General features: G+C 38.4%; 1 protein-coding gene across 6 annotated transcripts in view; it reads right to left on the reverse strand.

Annotated features, from left to right (window-relative positions):
• Positions 1-16247, reverse strand: part of kcnt1a (potassium sodium-activated channel subfamily T member 1a) — a 21808-nt gene extending 5561 nt beyond the window's left edge. Inside the window, exons 1-22 of one of the 6 annotated variants that reach the window (XM_051878714.1) lie at positions 15918-16247; positions 15429-15581; positions 11577-11656; positions 11392-11494; positions 10980-11021; positions 10819-10867; positions 7840-7899; positions 7584-7658; positions 7422-7505; positions 7243-7337; positions 5859-6042; positions 5604-5768; positions 5346-5482; positions 4961-5024; positions 4436-4544; positions 4145-4253; positions 2515-2664; positions 2208-2443; positions 1924-2134; positions 975-1101; positions 709-881; positions 549-620 (exon numbers count right to left, since the gene is read on the reverse strand). In XM_051878714.1, the coding sequence (XP_051734674.1) occupies positions 549-620; positions 709-881; positions 975-1101; positions 1924-2134; positions 2208-2443; positions 2515-2664; positions 4145-4253; positions 4436-4544; positions 4961-5024; positions 5346-5482; positions 5604-5768; positions 5859-6042; positions 7243-7337; positions 7422-7505; positions 7584-7658; positions 7840-7899; positions 10819-10867; positions 10980-11021; positions 11392-11494; positions 11577-11656; positions 15429-15581; positions 15918-16066 (2627 nt within the window). In that variant the 5' untranslated portion in view covers positions 16067-16247. Of the gene's footprint in view, positions 1-548; positions 621-708; positions 882-974; positions 1102-1923; positions 2135-2207; positions 2444-2514; positions 2665-4144; positions 4254-4435; positions 4545-4960; positions 5025-5345; positions 5483-5603; positions 5769-5858; positions 6043-7242; positions 7338-7421; positions 7506-7583; positions 7659-7839; positions 7900-10818; positions 10868-10979; positions 11022-11391; positions 11495-11576; positions 11657-14213; positions 14414-15428; positions 15582-15917 lie in introns of those variants that run through there. The other 5 variants (XM_051878712.1, XM_051878711.1, XM_051878715.1 and 2 more) reach the window with 5 other exon arrangements.
• Between the last annotated feature and the right edge of the window lie 72 nt (positions 16248-16319).

Below are 16319 nucleotides of genomic sequence, written 5' to 3' on the forward strand. Positions count from 1 at the left end.
GATTGAAATAAACCGAAATCATGATTGCAAAGGCTGTGATTAGTTAAATAAATATATGTGCTGAAACTTATTATATTATTTTTCTTTAACACTTTTTTACAGTGAAATATTACAGTGAATAGTAATATTTATTATTTTGTTTAATATTTTATTTAGTTGTTAATAATAATAATAATTCTTCTTATTATTATGCTATATTCACTAATTAAATGCAATGCAATATAAAAATACAATATAAATAATATAAAAATGCAATATAAATAATATAAAAATCCCAATGCAATTTAATATAAAAATACAATATAAATAATATAAAAATGCAATATAAATAATATAAAAATCCCAATGCAATGTAACAGGACCAGCAAAGGACCTCGAATCGGATTCAAACCCAGGTCAACCGGAGTCGCAGTTGCGCCATATGTCAGTGCGCTAACCACTAGGCTATCAGCACTGACGTAATCATATTTTTTATTAGAAAAATCACTATTTGTGATCACAAATCATGCAGTCCTAGCCAAAGAGAAGGTTTTTTTGTCTAACTATACTTGTCAATAGTGCCACCCATATAATACACCATTGGGAAGCAGGATATGGCCTCAAGGAAGTGGTCATCGGGTCTGCAGGAAGCAGAAAAACATTCATAAGGCTAATGAAACACACGTGAGGTGAATGAGAATGTGTTGGTCTGTGTGTGTATGTGCTTACAGGTTGTCTAACAGCAGGACTATAGGGTTAAGTTCCCTTCTGGGTCTGTAATAGGCTCTTAAAGGCACTATGAAGTTGTAAAGGCCGTTTCCAGCCGTCTCAGCGGAAACTATGATGAGCTTGTTTTTGAAGCCATATGCTTTTGCGTCTTCAAAGGTAACATGCTCACAGCCCTATAATAGAAAATGTGAGACATGATATGACATGCTTATGTGATCTAATGTAAAGCATATTGTGCAAATACAATAATTGGAAGACATTCGTACCTTGTGGAAGCTGGTGCTCACCTGGTCAAGCCGTAAACAGCAGAAAGGGGCTTTCTGGGGTAAGAGATGGCAAAGGGTCGGCGAGCTCCCAATGTATGGAGAATTTGGAGGATATCCTTTCACAAATCTGAGGAAAATAACATTAAAATACACCATAACAGGTTTTGTTCATAGTTTAGTCATAAACAGACATTTTTTTATGAATGTCCAAATGCTCTTATATATAGGGCTGCACGATTTGGGGGGGAGCTAATTGTGGTTTTTCAGATAAAAAATTGTGATTGTGATTTTAAAAAAATTCCAGGTTTGCTGTGTTTCTTTGTAGGGCTGCACAATGTTGTCAAAAATTATGTGATTATATATCAACATGACTATAAAATAATTATATAAAATACTATTATTTGAGAGCAGACAGTCACCAGTAGCTGTCAAACTCAAAAAAGGACAAAAAAGCACCACAAAATGACTCTTTAACCTTAAAGATTCATAAATCATTTTCATTAAAAAAATATATTTTGCTTGTGATGTTGAAACAAACCAGAAAACCCATTTGAATTTGTACAAATACTTTGTACAACTCTATTATATTGATGTAAATTGTAAACTTAACTGTAAATTTAAATGTATAATAATAATGATTGGTGTTGTTTGAATTAAGAAAAAGAAAGACAGAAAACATTCATACAGACTTAAGGTACAGTAAGCAATTTCAGAGAAACGCTGTTGAAAGTGAATCGGACCTAGCACCAAAACACTTGTAGCCAATCAGCAGTAAGGGGCGTATACACTCATAATGGGGGTGGTGCCTGTGTTGCATAGTGTGTTTGTGAATTTGCGGGTAAAGCTATCAAAACAGGGGTGTGATCCTTTGGGTAGGGGCGTGTTTGATTTGCTGATTTCAAATATCAACAGCGTTCCTCAGAAATCGCTTACTGCACCTTTAACTCACTCATTAGCTGTTACATCTTCATCTGAGTGTCCCGCCTCATCCTCTGATTGGTCACTGAGCAGATCACATGGCAGTAAGGAGGCGGAGTCAGCGATCTCCAGAACAGGCGCTATGCTTGGGCGTCGACTTCCTTGTTCATTCTCTAGGGGCGGAGCCAGTTTGATCCCGCTCTCAGTGGGACTGGTGTTCTGGAAATCCATGGCAACCGTTCCTGTAAACAATCAAACTGTTATAAACAGACCCTCTGACAACTTCCTGTCTGTCTTCTATGCATTCTCGCTCACCCATGCTAGCAATAATACTATGAACAGGTAAGCCTGACGGGCTGTTTAAAATGTCACAGTGGCCCCTCCCCTTTCCCTGATCTTCTTCCTGTCTGAAGATGAAGGCGGAGTTTTCCTCCTTCGTGATGTTGATGTAGTAGCAGGTGTCGCTGGCAGACATGATGTGGCGTGGTCCAGGATTCAACAAGATGCTTTTGTTATCTTCTCTCTTCACGCCGATCATACACACACCGTACCTACAAACAAATAGCCTGCCATTAAACATTTTAAACACATTTTATATGTTTTAAATAGTGTGTACACCTACTTTTTGTGAGCGTGAAAGGCTGCGTAGGTAAAGCTTTTGCTGTTGTACTCTCTGAAGAACATACTGTCACCCAGCCGGATATGATACACCTCATTACCCGAACAACGGCCGTACATCCTCTGCCACTGCTCCGGAGACTGCTGCCCCTCTCTAAAAGGGTTTTAACATGTTATAAAATTAAAATATTTAATAATAAATAAAAATATTTAAGTTGACATTAGAATATTTTAAGTTAAATGTACAAGTTAGCATTCTCAAATATTTCAAGTCAAGAGCAATTAAAATGTATGAGTACAAAATAAAAATCTGCCAGTTCTGCTTACTTAAACTTTGAATTTCTTAACGGTGCTGTATGTAAGATTTCTGTCTGCTAGAGGTCGCTAGAGGCCTATTCAAAACAAAGGCGTAGCTTGATGACGGCAAGTTTGAGCGCGGAATCTTGGGACATGTGGTCTTCACATTACAGCCGGTGGAAACAATCGGGATAGGACTCAGGAAGAAATCATGTTCATGGATGTGATTATTAACGTTACTGTAGTATGAAGCAGAGCAGGACCGAGTGTTGTGGGAGCTGAACGAGGCCGCTGGAGCGATTGCGCAACACACACCTCACGAGCAGTGGAACTTTTATTATGCCACAGACGCCGGCACTGCTTCCGCTTTTCCAGTCATGAGTATGAGGTAACGCAGCTCTGTTTATCATATTAGATATATTTGACAGTGTTGAAAATGATGTTATAACGTTACTCTGTGCGTTCGCTCGGTGGCTGCTGTGAGACTCTTGTTAGAGACACACTGCAGTAAGATAGATCGACTTTAGCATATCATATTAAATGCTGGATGGCTTGTGTTGATAAATGGCATGCAATTCATTTTAAAATGTATTGTATGATGGAGAAAATTCTGTATTACTGTTACTAAAAATAAAGCTGCATCTGATTATGCTATGTTAGCTAAATAGTGTTTTTCTCTGAGGCATGGTAAAGCATGGTACTCACAAAAAATCAAGAAAATTAGATTTAAATAAGACTAAACGTGTTGAGCTATATAACAACAATTAGTTTTCTGTCTATAAATATATCAAAACAGTTGTTCCCTTGTCTATTAAAACGTGCAATATATTAAAGCGTCTTTGGTGTTTCCATGGTTTCTACAAAATAAAACCGGAAACTGAGGTCAACGCGGGTATGACGCAATTGACAGGCGACTCCTAACACGTCCCGGAGCCTTGGTTAAAATTGCAATTTTCTCACGATTTACAAATAGTTGGAAACATTGGGGATATTGTAAGTACTTAAGTGAACAAAATATATAACACTGGCCTAGTGGTTCTTGGATATTTTACTGCAAAAATCTTACATATTGCACCTTTAACTTAAAAAAATTGATGCAACTGATTACCTCATTTTTTTTTAGTTTTGCCAACTTATTCGGATTAACAGTGCATAATAGTATCCAAAAAACATGACATTACAACTTAAGTTGTTAAAAAAAAATATGGAAACGAAAAGAGGAGTGTTTGGGAAACCTGTTTGAAAACAGTCAATATTTTTCAATTCCATGTGGTGGCGCTAGTAGCACAGCAATAACACACTTCACCTTTAAAGAAGCTAAGAGAGTTGCGACTCACTGTCCGCGAGATGTGTGGACCAGTAAAGTGATCAGCGTAGAGGTGGCCGGACACAGACAATTCAGAGCCAACATGGCGTATTTAAACTCTTCTTCACACACAACGTGATCTGTGGAAATAAACGGACATGCTGCTCAGAGGCAAGATGACCGGGGTTACAAAAGTGAGTCGTCTAAGGGCTTCAAGAAATACCGAGAATGAAACTGAGAAGAATACATAATACAGAAAGAGTGAGCAATAATCTAAAGAAACCTGAAACCAAAAAGGAAGTGAAAAGAGCCAAATTAGTACCTGCAAATTTAACATGGAACTTGTTTTCGGGTTTGAGAATCTGGACGTAAAGAGGGCAATTTGGAGCGAAGTCTTTCACAGCCCAGGCCCTCAGGATGGTCTGGTGATCCTGTCAATAAATCAATAACTGTCATTATCTGTTTATTAACTGTGTATTTAAATTGGATAAACAGACTGGATTCAGTGTGTAAAATAATCAACACTGACTGTACTGTAACGTCGTTAAATTATTATTTAGTTATTTATTTTCTTCTGTTTTTGTTTGTTTTGTTATGTATTGTTGGGTTAAATCTGCTTTTGGATTGCTTTTTTATATATTCAGTTTGTGACAATTAGTAAAAATCAATAAATATATTAGAGAAAAAAACAAGTCAATAACTGACAGATAAATTACAGATAATAGTCTTATTCTAGGTATTCTAGATGATTAGTGATATTTTTTAATCTAGAAAATATTGATGTGTGGACCTTTATTAATACATGTGAATAATAAAATAAAAGTTATTGATTTGTCTGAACACTCACTGCCGCCATGCGATCAGCTTCATTCCTGCTGCTAAGAATGAAACATGCTTCTGCATCATCCATCCTATAGAACAAAAGCGACCAATCACAGAGGGGGATTAACAATCACAGAACAGAAGCTAATTTTTTTTGTTATTCCAAATCTTGTTCAATGTTTGCTTTTAAACAATGTGCAAACTGTGCTATATAAAACAAAAAAAAGTGGTATAAATTGTGTGGGGGAAAAAAGGCTTAAAATACAAGTTACAATATAAGGGTGCAGAATTAACTATTATGTCAGCACTTAATGCATTTTGTTCATTAGTTGTTACAGCCCTATGAAAAATAAATGAGAGTATATGCAAATCCGCCTATGCATAAGCAGATGCTGTGACTGGTCCCTTACTTGGCTCTCAGTAAATCCTGGTTTTTGAGGGCAGAGCCTTGAAGGTATATGACTCTCTGTGACCACAGCGGAATCTGCAAAATCCTCCTCACCTGGACATCCACCTCACATGGACACAAGATGACCACGTAATAATCCTAAACATGCACATAAGCAACATGTCATCATACCAGAACAAAATACAGTAAACATCACATACATTGGACAGAAATTACATTCTAAACCTATTAAACACACAGACACAGACAGAATACACACCTGTGTGTGTGGGTGAGCGTAGAATTCGTTGAGAAAGTCCATGAGCAGATCGATTTTGAGAGTGCTGACACATAAGACCACGTGTCTCTCTGTCTGAGCCCGATGTCTGCTGTAGTTTCCCCCAGATTTCTGCCTTTCCATCCACAGATAGATCAACTCCTCGAACTATAGCCAGAGAAGAGGAGGAGAGACAGACAATGAATAAAAAGCCATATGATACTTAGAAAGATCATTGGCTGTGTTCATAGTGGTGACCTGTAGAGGCAGCACCACCAGGGCCACACAGATCATCACCACCACCAGCAGCTGAGACGGCCAAATCTGTGGCGTCACATCGCCGAAGCCCACCGTAGAGAAGGTCACGATGCAAAAATACAAAGCGTTAAAGAGAGAAAGACTCTTCTTACCAGCACGTTCTAAATGCTGGATACCACATGTGCTGAAAGAGACACAAAAGACTTTAGTGAAGGTGATGAGTGATAGAGAAGAAGAAAGATCAGCTGTAGAGGTGGGCGATATATACCAGTTAAAGTAATAAAATTGACAGAAATATCATTTATATTGCAATTGTGCAAGATGCATGGTAGCTGGCTGGTTGTTGTTAAGCCCTGCCCTCCTTAGTCACTGCTGCTAGCTATAAAATTGAGTAAATAAATTCTTTTTTAAATAAAGCTCAAATTTTAATAAAAAAATAATAAATTAAACAAACATAATAAAAAAATAACAAAATAAAAATAACAATAAAATGATGTAAGAGACAGTAAATAAATTAGGAATAAATTGTTTTAAAAAATAAAAAATGTAATTATTAATAAAAAGTTTAATAAATACAATTGAAAAAACAATACCAAAAATAATATTGTCAATAAAATGGCATGCTGAAAAAGAGAGTAATTAAAAAAGAAATTTTTAATAAAAAAATAAATTCAATTAATAATAAAATTAATCAGATACAATAAAAAAAAATAACAAAAATAATCTTAACAATAAAATGACAATCTTGACATGAAAAAGTCTCCAGTAACATGAAATCGGTAAATCGAGAGGTTTAAAAAGGCTTGTTTGTTTTTAAACTAGAGAAGCTTTATTTCTTATCTGGATTTTAAAAATGAAGCTGAGCAGATATAAATAGTGTTTAATTACAAGTGTTTTTGACAAATTTCAATTTACAAAGCTCTTCATAAGCTTTAATTTGTTTTGCTGAATATCATGATGTAACAGAGGCAAGCTAGTAAGAGCTATGCACATAGAGCTCACTTCCCTGGCCTCAAGAGGCGCACTAGCGACTGACGCTAGAGACTGCGGTCTTTAGCGTTCTTATTAGCGCGTCAGACTCCCATGCAGGAGACGGTGTTTCGAATCCAGCTTGGAGCGGGTCGAGTAGAACCGGTTATGTTTGGTGCCGTGACCCGGATGATTAAGGGGGGTGAGTATAACGAAGGCAAACTAGTAAGAGCTGTGGGTGTAAACCTCACTCCCCTGGCCTCAAGAGGCACGCTAGATACTGCGGTCTTTAGCATCCTTGTTAACGCACCCGCCTCCCATGCTGGTTCGATCCCGGGTCGAGTAGGACCAGTTACAATGATATCAATTTTTGGATATATCGCCCAGCCCTAAACAAGAATAAAATGATCCTTACCCGGTGAAAACGAGACACAAAAGAGTGCAGATAAGAATGAGAACCTGGTTGAACATGGCCGAGTGTGTTCTCTGAATCGCCCGGTGCAGATCATTCTGTAACACACACATATTGCCTGTTTTTCATACAGCAGTAAACAGAAACTGGTGTGGGTTTATTTGGCAATGGTTAACACTCACTATCATGCTCTCCAGAGCACACTTGGCCAGCCAGCAGTTGAGGAACACTGGGATAAACAGGTTTCTGAGTGGAGGCCAGAAGATCTGACACACAGAAAGAGGTCAGATTACATTATCAGCTGTGGTGGGGAGATGGGATATAGTTCTGAAGATGCATCTTACCGTTATGATGAAAGGGAGAGTATTTAGCATCTCCAACAGGAAAGACACCTGAAATATCTGCTCCCATATGTTACCCTGGAAAAACACATGCAATGATCTATTTTGAACATCAGGATCCAATAGTTGTGTCTTTATACTGCTGTGCCAAAGCAAAATGCAGGAACTAGATATTCAGGTCTGTGACAGTGAAAACTGATATCAAATCAATCAACATTCAGTGAACACTTTCGCACTTCGTATATATGCACAAGCTCACCTTGTAGCTGAGGTACGTTAGCAACATGGCCTCCATGAAACTGATGGATGCTACAATCACCTGAGGAAACAAACAGGCAAACAGTTTATTGAAACTTCAGACAAAAAAATGCATATGTGTTTCTGTGTTGAGTATCATATTTGACACATCGGGCTCCTGTAGTCTGATATAGTAAGAATATGGAGCTCATATTCAAGGAATAAATAACATCTCACTTTTATTCAGAAGCCCAAACTGAGCAAAAATAAGTTATTTTAGTGCAGTTGGCCAAAATGTAAGACGAAATTCTTGTAATGTAATTAAATGAGATCTTTATTACAATATAACAGACAACTTACAAAAATGCACCTGAATATCAGTTGTCACTCTCTATCTCCCAATAATGTCTTAGTAAGATGATATTTAAAGGGACAAACAATGCAATACAATGATGATTGAGAGAATAAACGTTCCTCAAAAGCCTGATGTATCATATTTTATACTTACATTTTAACATGATGTATGGATAAGCAAGTTAACCTAAGTTGCTTCAGTCCAATAAGTGATTATCTTGAAATATTAAAAAATATTTTAATTTATACTTAGTGGCTATGAACAGGCATTAGAAATTTGCATATCGAATATGATACAGTAGGATTTATAGGGTTAAGTGCATGTGTAAGTGTAAGTAGATGGGGAAGTGAAAATGAACTTTTGACATTCGTTCAGAAAACTGTGAATGGCCTGGAATTACTGTTCTTTGTCTTGTGCATAGACTGTAAAAAAGATGGACAATGCACCTTCACTTTCTACCACTGTAGAAAAGTAAAGCTGCCAATATCCAAAAATGGCGCTGACATCTTGGAACCCGAGTCTGCGCCGTAGTGAGCGTGAAGTGGAGCTGCGGTATCAAGGCCCCGCCCACACTCCCGCAGAATCGGTTAGTACAGTTTACTGCATAACAATTCATTATATTGGAGTGAAATAAACAGTTATGGAGAAATTTAGAAATCTTTATTTAATGTAGAAATTAAAGTTGTAGCTCCAATCTCTTCCCAAAAATCCTGAAAAAAGTCTGTTGAAGCCTCACTGACTACTTCACTCAGAGAAGCTGTCAATCTCAGCTGTCAATCATGACGTCAAAACCCTGTTTTTATAGCATCAAATAACTAAATAAACCTGAACTTATTTAAAAAACGAACACTTGAATTCAAATGAAAGAAACCATTTTTGGAAAAAATGTATTTGATGTGTAATTTGATTGTTTTGTTTGTCTCGCGTACCATTAGATTACATGGAGAGGGTGGGGTTTATGAGCTATTCTGCATCCAGCCACCTGGGGGTGAGCGAAACGTTTTGGCTTCACTTTTCAGGACTTGTGCGACACATTTGGGCTATGTCCGAAATCACCCCCTATACCCTTAAATAGGGCACTATTTGAGAGGACAGGCATTTGTAGTAATGTCCAAATCCATAGTGGACGTTACCGAGTGCACTCATTCAATCCCACAATGCACCGCAATAATGGGTGTACAAACAATGTACACTCAAAGGCTAGAGAATACCTAGTCTCAGCCTCAGACGTCACGCCCATGGACCGCTGGCTGAACGTCTGATGCATATGGCACAAATGCCGTGACGCCAAGCCCCTCGTGCAAGAAGAAAGCTGTTGTGTTTAAAACTGTGATATATGAGTGCTTACCAGGATCAACTAAACGCTGATAAAAAACTAAACGATTTTCTAAAGTATGTGAAGTTCGCGGCTGCAGTAAACTTGCACAACATTCTTGAATGAATAATTTATTAAATGCACGCCGGTCTGTTATTGTAGGGACATCGACTTTACATTTTCACGCCCCTAAACATGGCGCGGAACAAAACGAACTGTGATTGGTTGTGTTACATCTCAGTCAAACGTCCTTTTGGGCAGTCCTTGGCCAATGAAAGCTGCGATAGAGTCTACACGAGACTAGAGAATACCCATAATGCACTGTGAGAGTCGCGCGGTGTGCTGACTGAATTCCTGCGTCTGACCAGAAGATGGCGCCCAGAGCTGAATCTTCCATCCATCCACTTCCCAATTTGGCTACAGCTTAATATCATACATTCATTTTTACTTGATTATTAAATTGTTTATTTAAGGTTTATACATGCTAGTTTTCATGACAGAGCTCAAGATATTTTTTTTTGATTACTACTGGAGCTGCCAGTTTGCTAAGTTTCAAATGATTATTAAACAGAAAGCACAAACTATGCAAAAGCGGCAGCCCTTCCGGTGCACTCAGTGTCCGAATTCACTCACTCGTTTTCATTCACTCCTTCAAGTGGACTATATTAGTGGAGTAATGTAGGGAATAGTGAATGAGGGTATAGAGGCCGATTTCGAACACAGCATTGGTTTTGTGTTGTTCTGTGCATCAGTCAATAAGCGACACCTGGTAGCAGGGTCACTTTCAAAATCCTTCACATTCACTGTTCCAGGGTTGTGGACTGAACCTTTGCCTACACAGGGGATTCCATTGCAACCTTCAAAAACTGAAAACACCCCTCTTGACTTAACTAGCCTTTTCAGTAGCACTTCTGCTATAACAGCATTGCACTATTCCAGTATTTATGGAAATCTGGTATGGTAGCAGTGTCTTTGGATTAAGTGCTTCTGCTTGGATTGTGCTTGTTTTATAAATGGCTTTGCTTCGCAAAATGATTCACTATTTTGCAGCACTTAAAACACCACAGGCTGGCGGCACCTGCTGGTCAAAACAATGTAAATGCAATTAAAATCTTAATTAATGGTCATTAAAAATCCCATCGCACTTGTCGTAAAAGAGTAGGGGTGTAACCCTAGTGTCCTCGTTTTCTGAAATCATTTGACTTAGCGAGTTTGATACAACCACCAAACCACTGATTCAAAGCAAAAGATTTATAAATGTTTAGAAAATTCACAAAGCAGTGTTTAATCAATAAATTTAAATATAAATGCTTTGTTTTCCTTGGACTCACCTGAATGGCCCAAACTGGTACTTTTCTGTCTACCCAGAATATCAGCTCCCTGGAAGAAAGAGACGGATTAGAGCAAATACATTAGAAGCATAAAATCAACCTTGAATGACATCTGCATAACCGAAAATAAACTGCAAATTGATGCTGATGGATTTTCTCACCAGTTGATCTCGTTGGTCTGCGTGGTGCTGTTGCAGTTGACGCTGTAGAGAGAGGAGGTGTGGGTCGCTTACTGTGACACATCAATCTATAGGGATATTTTACTGCAGCATAAGAAATGATTCACTAACTTCCTTTAAATATTAAAAAATATTATCTAACACCAGCAGAAATGAGTCATGGTAATCATACTCTTTAAGTAAAATGCAAAAGAAAAGACACAATGCCAAAGAAGTTTAATAAATTGCAACATTTCAACCACAAACGGTCTTCGCAATAGCGTTGTGTCGGTTCTTTTGCATTTTTCTTTTGATCGAGCGCCTGCTGATGTGGTGTTTGGATGTGCATATACTACTTTGAAATCATACTCTTTAGGCCATTTCACACTCACAAACATTAAAACACAATTCTGACCATGTGTGGCGGAGCTGGGCCGGATTGTCCGTCATGACTCGTATGATGTAGAGAACACATGTTAAAAGCTTCAGGCAGAAGTTAAATATTCGGATCCTTAAACCTGGGGGCGAAAATTCATGCATTAAAAAAAAACAAAAAATGAGGTCAAATTAAAGACCAAATGTCAAAGGTTTGAGACTTACTGGATCTTTGGTTTTTGATGAAGAAAAGTTTAAGTCTCTCTTTAAACGTGTTCTCGTCCACATAAAACTCCACATGGACCCTGCAGGAAAAAAAATTTGTCTAGCATTAACAACTTTCAATCAACTGAAAGATCAATTTAATATCTAGTTCAGTCATGAAACTCTAGAGGGCGCAGGCTGATAGGTCCTTTACATGCAATCTGCAATCAATCACATCATTACCGCATGGCATAAGCTGATTGGCCTCTGCCGATCCTGCAGCCAATGAGATTGCTTGCCCAACAATTAAAAAGTCTGGTTCACTGTTTGCTGTAGGCTAGTCTTGCAGCATGCTATCAGAGTTTCTCTGAAAACCCTCCACCTCCCCCAGCTCCACCTGCTTATATCTGCTACAGGATTTATGTCTATTCATGCAGCAGCAGAATATCTTACATGCTCACAGCAGCGTGTCTGTGTATCTATTAGCAGTCCCGGCACTAGGACACATTACTTGGGGGGGGGGGGGGGGGGGGGGGGGTACCATACAAGCAATGCGCAAACTTTGCGCTAGAGTTATAATGATAAAGAAGTCTCAAAACCATGTCAATTATTCATTACAGAATGTTAAAGTAAAAACTGACAGAGCTTTTGACATCTGACGCTGCATTAATGCCGCATATTGAGATGATGAGAGCTGAAATTACTTCAGCATGTTCTGATAACTGTCTTAATTCATTTTCTTAAAGGGGACCTATAATGTCTCTTTTACAAGATGTAATATAAGTCTCTGGTGTCCCCAGAATGTGTCTGTGAAGTTTCAGCTCAAAATACCCCACAGATCATTTATTATAGCTTGTCAAATTTGCCCCTATTTGGGTGTGAGCAAAAACACGCCGTTTTTGTGTGTGTCCCTTTAAATGCAAATGAGCTGCTTCTCCTGGTGCCCTTTCCAGAAGAGGGCGGAGCTTTAACAGCTTGCGCTTCGGTTGCTCAACAACAACAAAGCTGGAGAATCTCACGCAGCCAAAATGAGGATTGTCAGTAACGGTGTTCAGCCTTACATTGTTCAAACCGGAGTCGACACTGATGGAGAGACTCAGGAAGAAGTTACAACTTTTAGAATGAAATTGGACGTTTCTGAATGGTTAGTGGATAAATTTAAACTTAAGACCCCACAAGCCCCTCCTTGGCGCTGGACCTGTCTATTAGCAGTATGGAGTCCAGTAGCAGATCTAGTCCGCCAAGACCAAATACATTAATATTTGCCATTTTCAATAACATGCTAAAACTCTTCAGAGAGTATTGAAATCATTTTAAAGTGTGACTTTAGTACCTTTTGGGGTCACCATAATGCACTAAGCATGCTTTTACAAACAGATCATGCTTCTACCAACTGTACTCTGTCGCAATAGACCTCACATGAGGATGCCATCTTTGGCCATTTTTAACGTGAATGAAAGTGAGGTTGTGAGGGATTTATGTGTCTCATCTCTATATTTAATGTGTCTTTGGCTTGTTCTGCTGACGAAAACTGCAAAAATATCTTTCAGAGGAATTTCAGTTGACAAAAATAACCCCAACAAAATTAACTCTGGAAAATTATGTGATCTAAGAGCTTTATAGAGTTTTTCACAGCAGATGCCACTGAAAACATGATAAGTCTATCCGTCACAGCCTCGCTCTCATACCTGTCATGGCGCTGCTCTGAATAAGGTCTATATATAGACAGACAGATCATATAAATATAAAGATGAAGAGAAAGTGAAAAAGAAATGTTTACTTTATCGTGAAAGCTTAACATTGGTGAAGGTTAAGAGGCTACAGCAATACTGCTTAATAAAGTCAGTGCCCTGTGTGGATAAGACAGTGTGCATTCATGCATGAGGGTAGTTGACATGAAATACTTTTAGAAAGTTGACAAGTCCTGTGGTGCAACATGCTAAACTCCATCTAAAACTATTTTAAATAGCATTTTGTGAATTATTTCATGATTATATCATCATGCATGCATGCATTAGTACTTTGAAAAAATCACTCGCCACAGTACTAGTCAAAATGTGATTAAATATAGTGAAATAAACACAAATTTGAACCTAAAATCTTGAAAAGCAGACACGTTATGCATCCAATAAATATGAATGTACATGATCATAATGCATAAACTATGTTATATAATCTCAACAGAATTATGTGCCAGTATATGTGAGTTTTCCTGTATTTGATGCATAAGGACTCTCTCTCTCCTGCTTTCTCAGTCAGTTTTACTCTGTTTACATAGTTCAGCACTAAGAGCAATTCTCTACATTACAATCCCAGATTGGAGATGCGATGTGTCCGCCAGTTCCCATGGAGACCACAGGAACGGTGGTTTTATTTGCCGTAATAAAGTGAGACGGAGCCATCAACATTACAACCCCTGGCACAATGTAGTGTCCAAAATATTCCATATGTCTTTGTTAGTGATTGTATTTAGCATGGTTTACATATAAAAACAGTATCAATATCAAATAATTAATATTTAAAAGAATGCAACAAAACTTTGAGAAGTGCAGCACTAGTAGCATCTGAAATCCACTACAGCGTTCCTACTTCAGCCAGATCATTTCCAGTTATTCAGTCATGCAAAAGACTGCAGTGACTCTTAGAGACACATCCTACCTCTGCCCAGCATCGCTACCAAAAGAGTCCAGCCTCCAGTTGACCAGAGCCGGGTTAACCCAGGATGGCACTGCATTCTTCTGTTCCATAACAGAGAAAACCCAGAGGGTTTCTAGACAAGGATGTGCTGAGATCTGAGCTGAGAGGATTGTTATGGAAGTACATAATCTTCAGCGGCGCGGTTCAAAATAACCCGCCCACACACTCTTGATTGCAGGCGCACAAGCATGCGCTTCACTGACAGAGTTCTGCTCAGTCTCTCTCTGTTGTGTATGCCTCTGCATTACAATTTCAATACAATTTAATTGTTTGTTAGTTTTACTAACATCTCTATATCAAATACGGTCCTAACTAAGTAGCATGTGACATGCACAACAGCTGTAAAATGTGAACCTTACTAGTTCTGTTAATGCATAAAGCTTATTAAAAATAAATAGGTTTTTTTTTTGTATAGTGGATGATGGTCGTCTAAGCAACATGCCTCAAGCGATGCTGTTTGTCTTTGTAATGGTCCAAAGTCACACGAGTGTATGTAGTGTAGTGTTATCATACTGTGTTCACAAAGAGAGCTTTGAATGAATGAGCATCAAATGCACCAAAGAAAATTTCAGTCAAATGAGCAGTTCTTTTGGGGGTTTTTTCTCTTTCCACCTTTCCGCAATGCCCACCCTCTCTCTCTCTCTCCTGTTCAGAGGAAATTACAGATAATAACCTGCTCAAGAGGCTATTTCTGTCGATCTGGAGAGATGTGGCCGTGTGCACACACACGCACACACACAATGGGACTTTTTCTTAACATTCAAGGATGTTGATCTCTTGTTCAGCGGTTTAAAAAACAACTGCAAACATGATTTTCAAACAGTTATATTTTCTGTATAGAATGTTTTGGGTGGTTGCCAAGGTGTTGCTCTATGGTTGCTAACTGCTTACTTTCCATACAATACAAACACTCTAAGTGTATAATAGATTAACCAAGTCATCTGCCTGCAACTTATAAACTTATAATCCTTTTTTTTTTTTTTTGGGGGTGATGCAGTCACTAAGTACTAACCAGGGGCTGCATTTCAGAAACATCATAACTCCTAAATGAATATAATTTATTTGTATCTGCTGGTCATTTGGATGTAGTTCTGACTGCTGGTCTTCAATGAGAAATGTATGAATTTGCAGGTGGAACAATGGCAAAACTGGGCAATATTGTCAGTATGCATGTACCTGTCATCATAAAACGTCTGGTCTCCTAGTAACAGGTCTCGGAACCGGAAGTAGGTTTGAAGGGAAGGAACCGCCGATGGTCCAGTGGTCATCTCAAGGTCCTGCACATTTAAGACCACCCCTCTGCTCCCACAACTGGAGCCACATCTGGGACTACCATTGAATGAAAAGACACAGACTTGAAAAATAGACTTTTTGACATTTAAAAAAGAAAGTTAGTAGATCTTCTGAAGAACCGCCTGTCTTGTTTGGAGGGTAGAAAACTGAAGCAAGAAAATGTTAAGATAAGACCAAGACAAAATGTACAAAATGCATTTACAACAGATGTTACTACAATACTTTCTCATTGGGGAATGTGGTACCAGTACTTTAAAAAAAAAAATATATAAAATTAAAATCTATCTATCTATCTATCTATCTATCTATCTATCTATCGCATTTCTAGCTTAGTTGTTAGCTCTGAAGAAGACAACTGTGCGCGCACTTTACCTCAGGCGCGCGGTGCGCGTGCTCCCATCATCGTATTCAAATGTGTGGTTGGTGTAGCACGCGCCGCTCATCTTTTCATCTGGCGAGCGGCTCGAGGACGGAAACGTCACGGCCACAGTTTCTTCCTCATGAGCCAGAGCTTCAGGCATCGCGCGCTTTACGATTTAAAAAAAAAAGCCGTTATTCAGTCAACGGTCAAAAATGTCCACATCAGGAAGATAGGTAAACTTTCTGAGGTAAAAGTATGTTATCCAAAAAACATGGTGACATCAAAGCCTGTGAAAAGTCAGCTGATCTTACATTTAATCAAGCTTAATTTGTACTTTCTGACATTAATTTTTCCTCTTTTTTTTTTTTTTTTTTTTAAATAAAACCTGTGGCTCGCAGTCTCTCAACTTCTAC

This window comes from Ctenopharyngodon idella, chromosome 21 (genome assembly GCF_019924925.1).
Source record: "Ctenopharyngodon idella isolate HZGC_01 chromosome 21, HZGC01, whole genome shotgun sequence".
Taxonomy (NCBI): domain Eukaryota; kingdom Metazoa; phylum Chordata; class Actinopteri; order Cypriniformes; family Xenocyprididae; genus Ctenopharyngodon; species Ctenopharyngodon idella.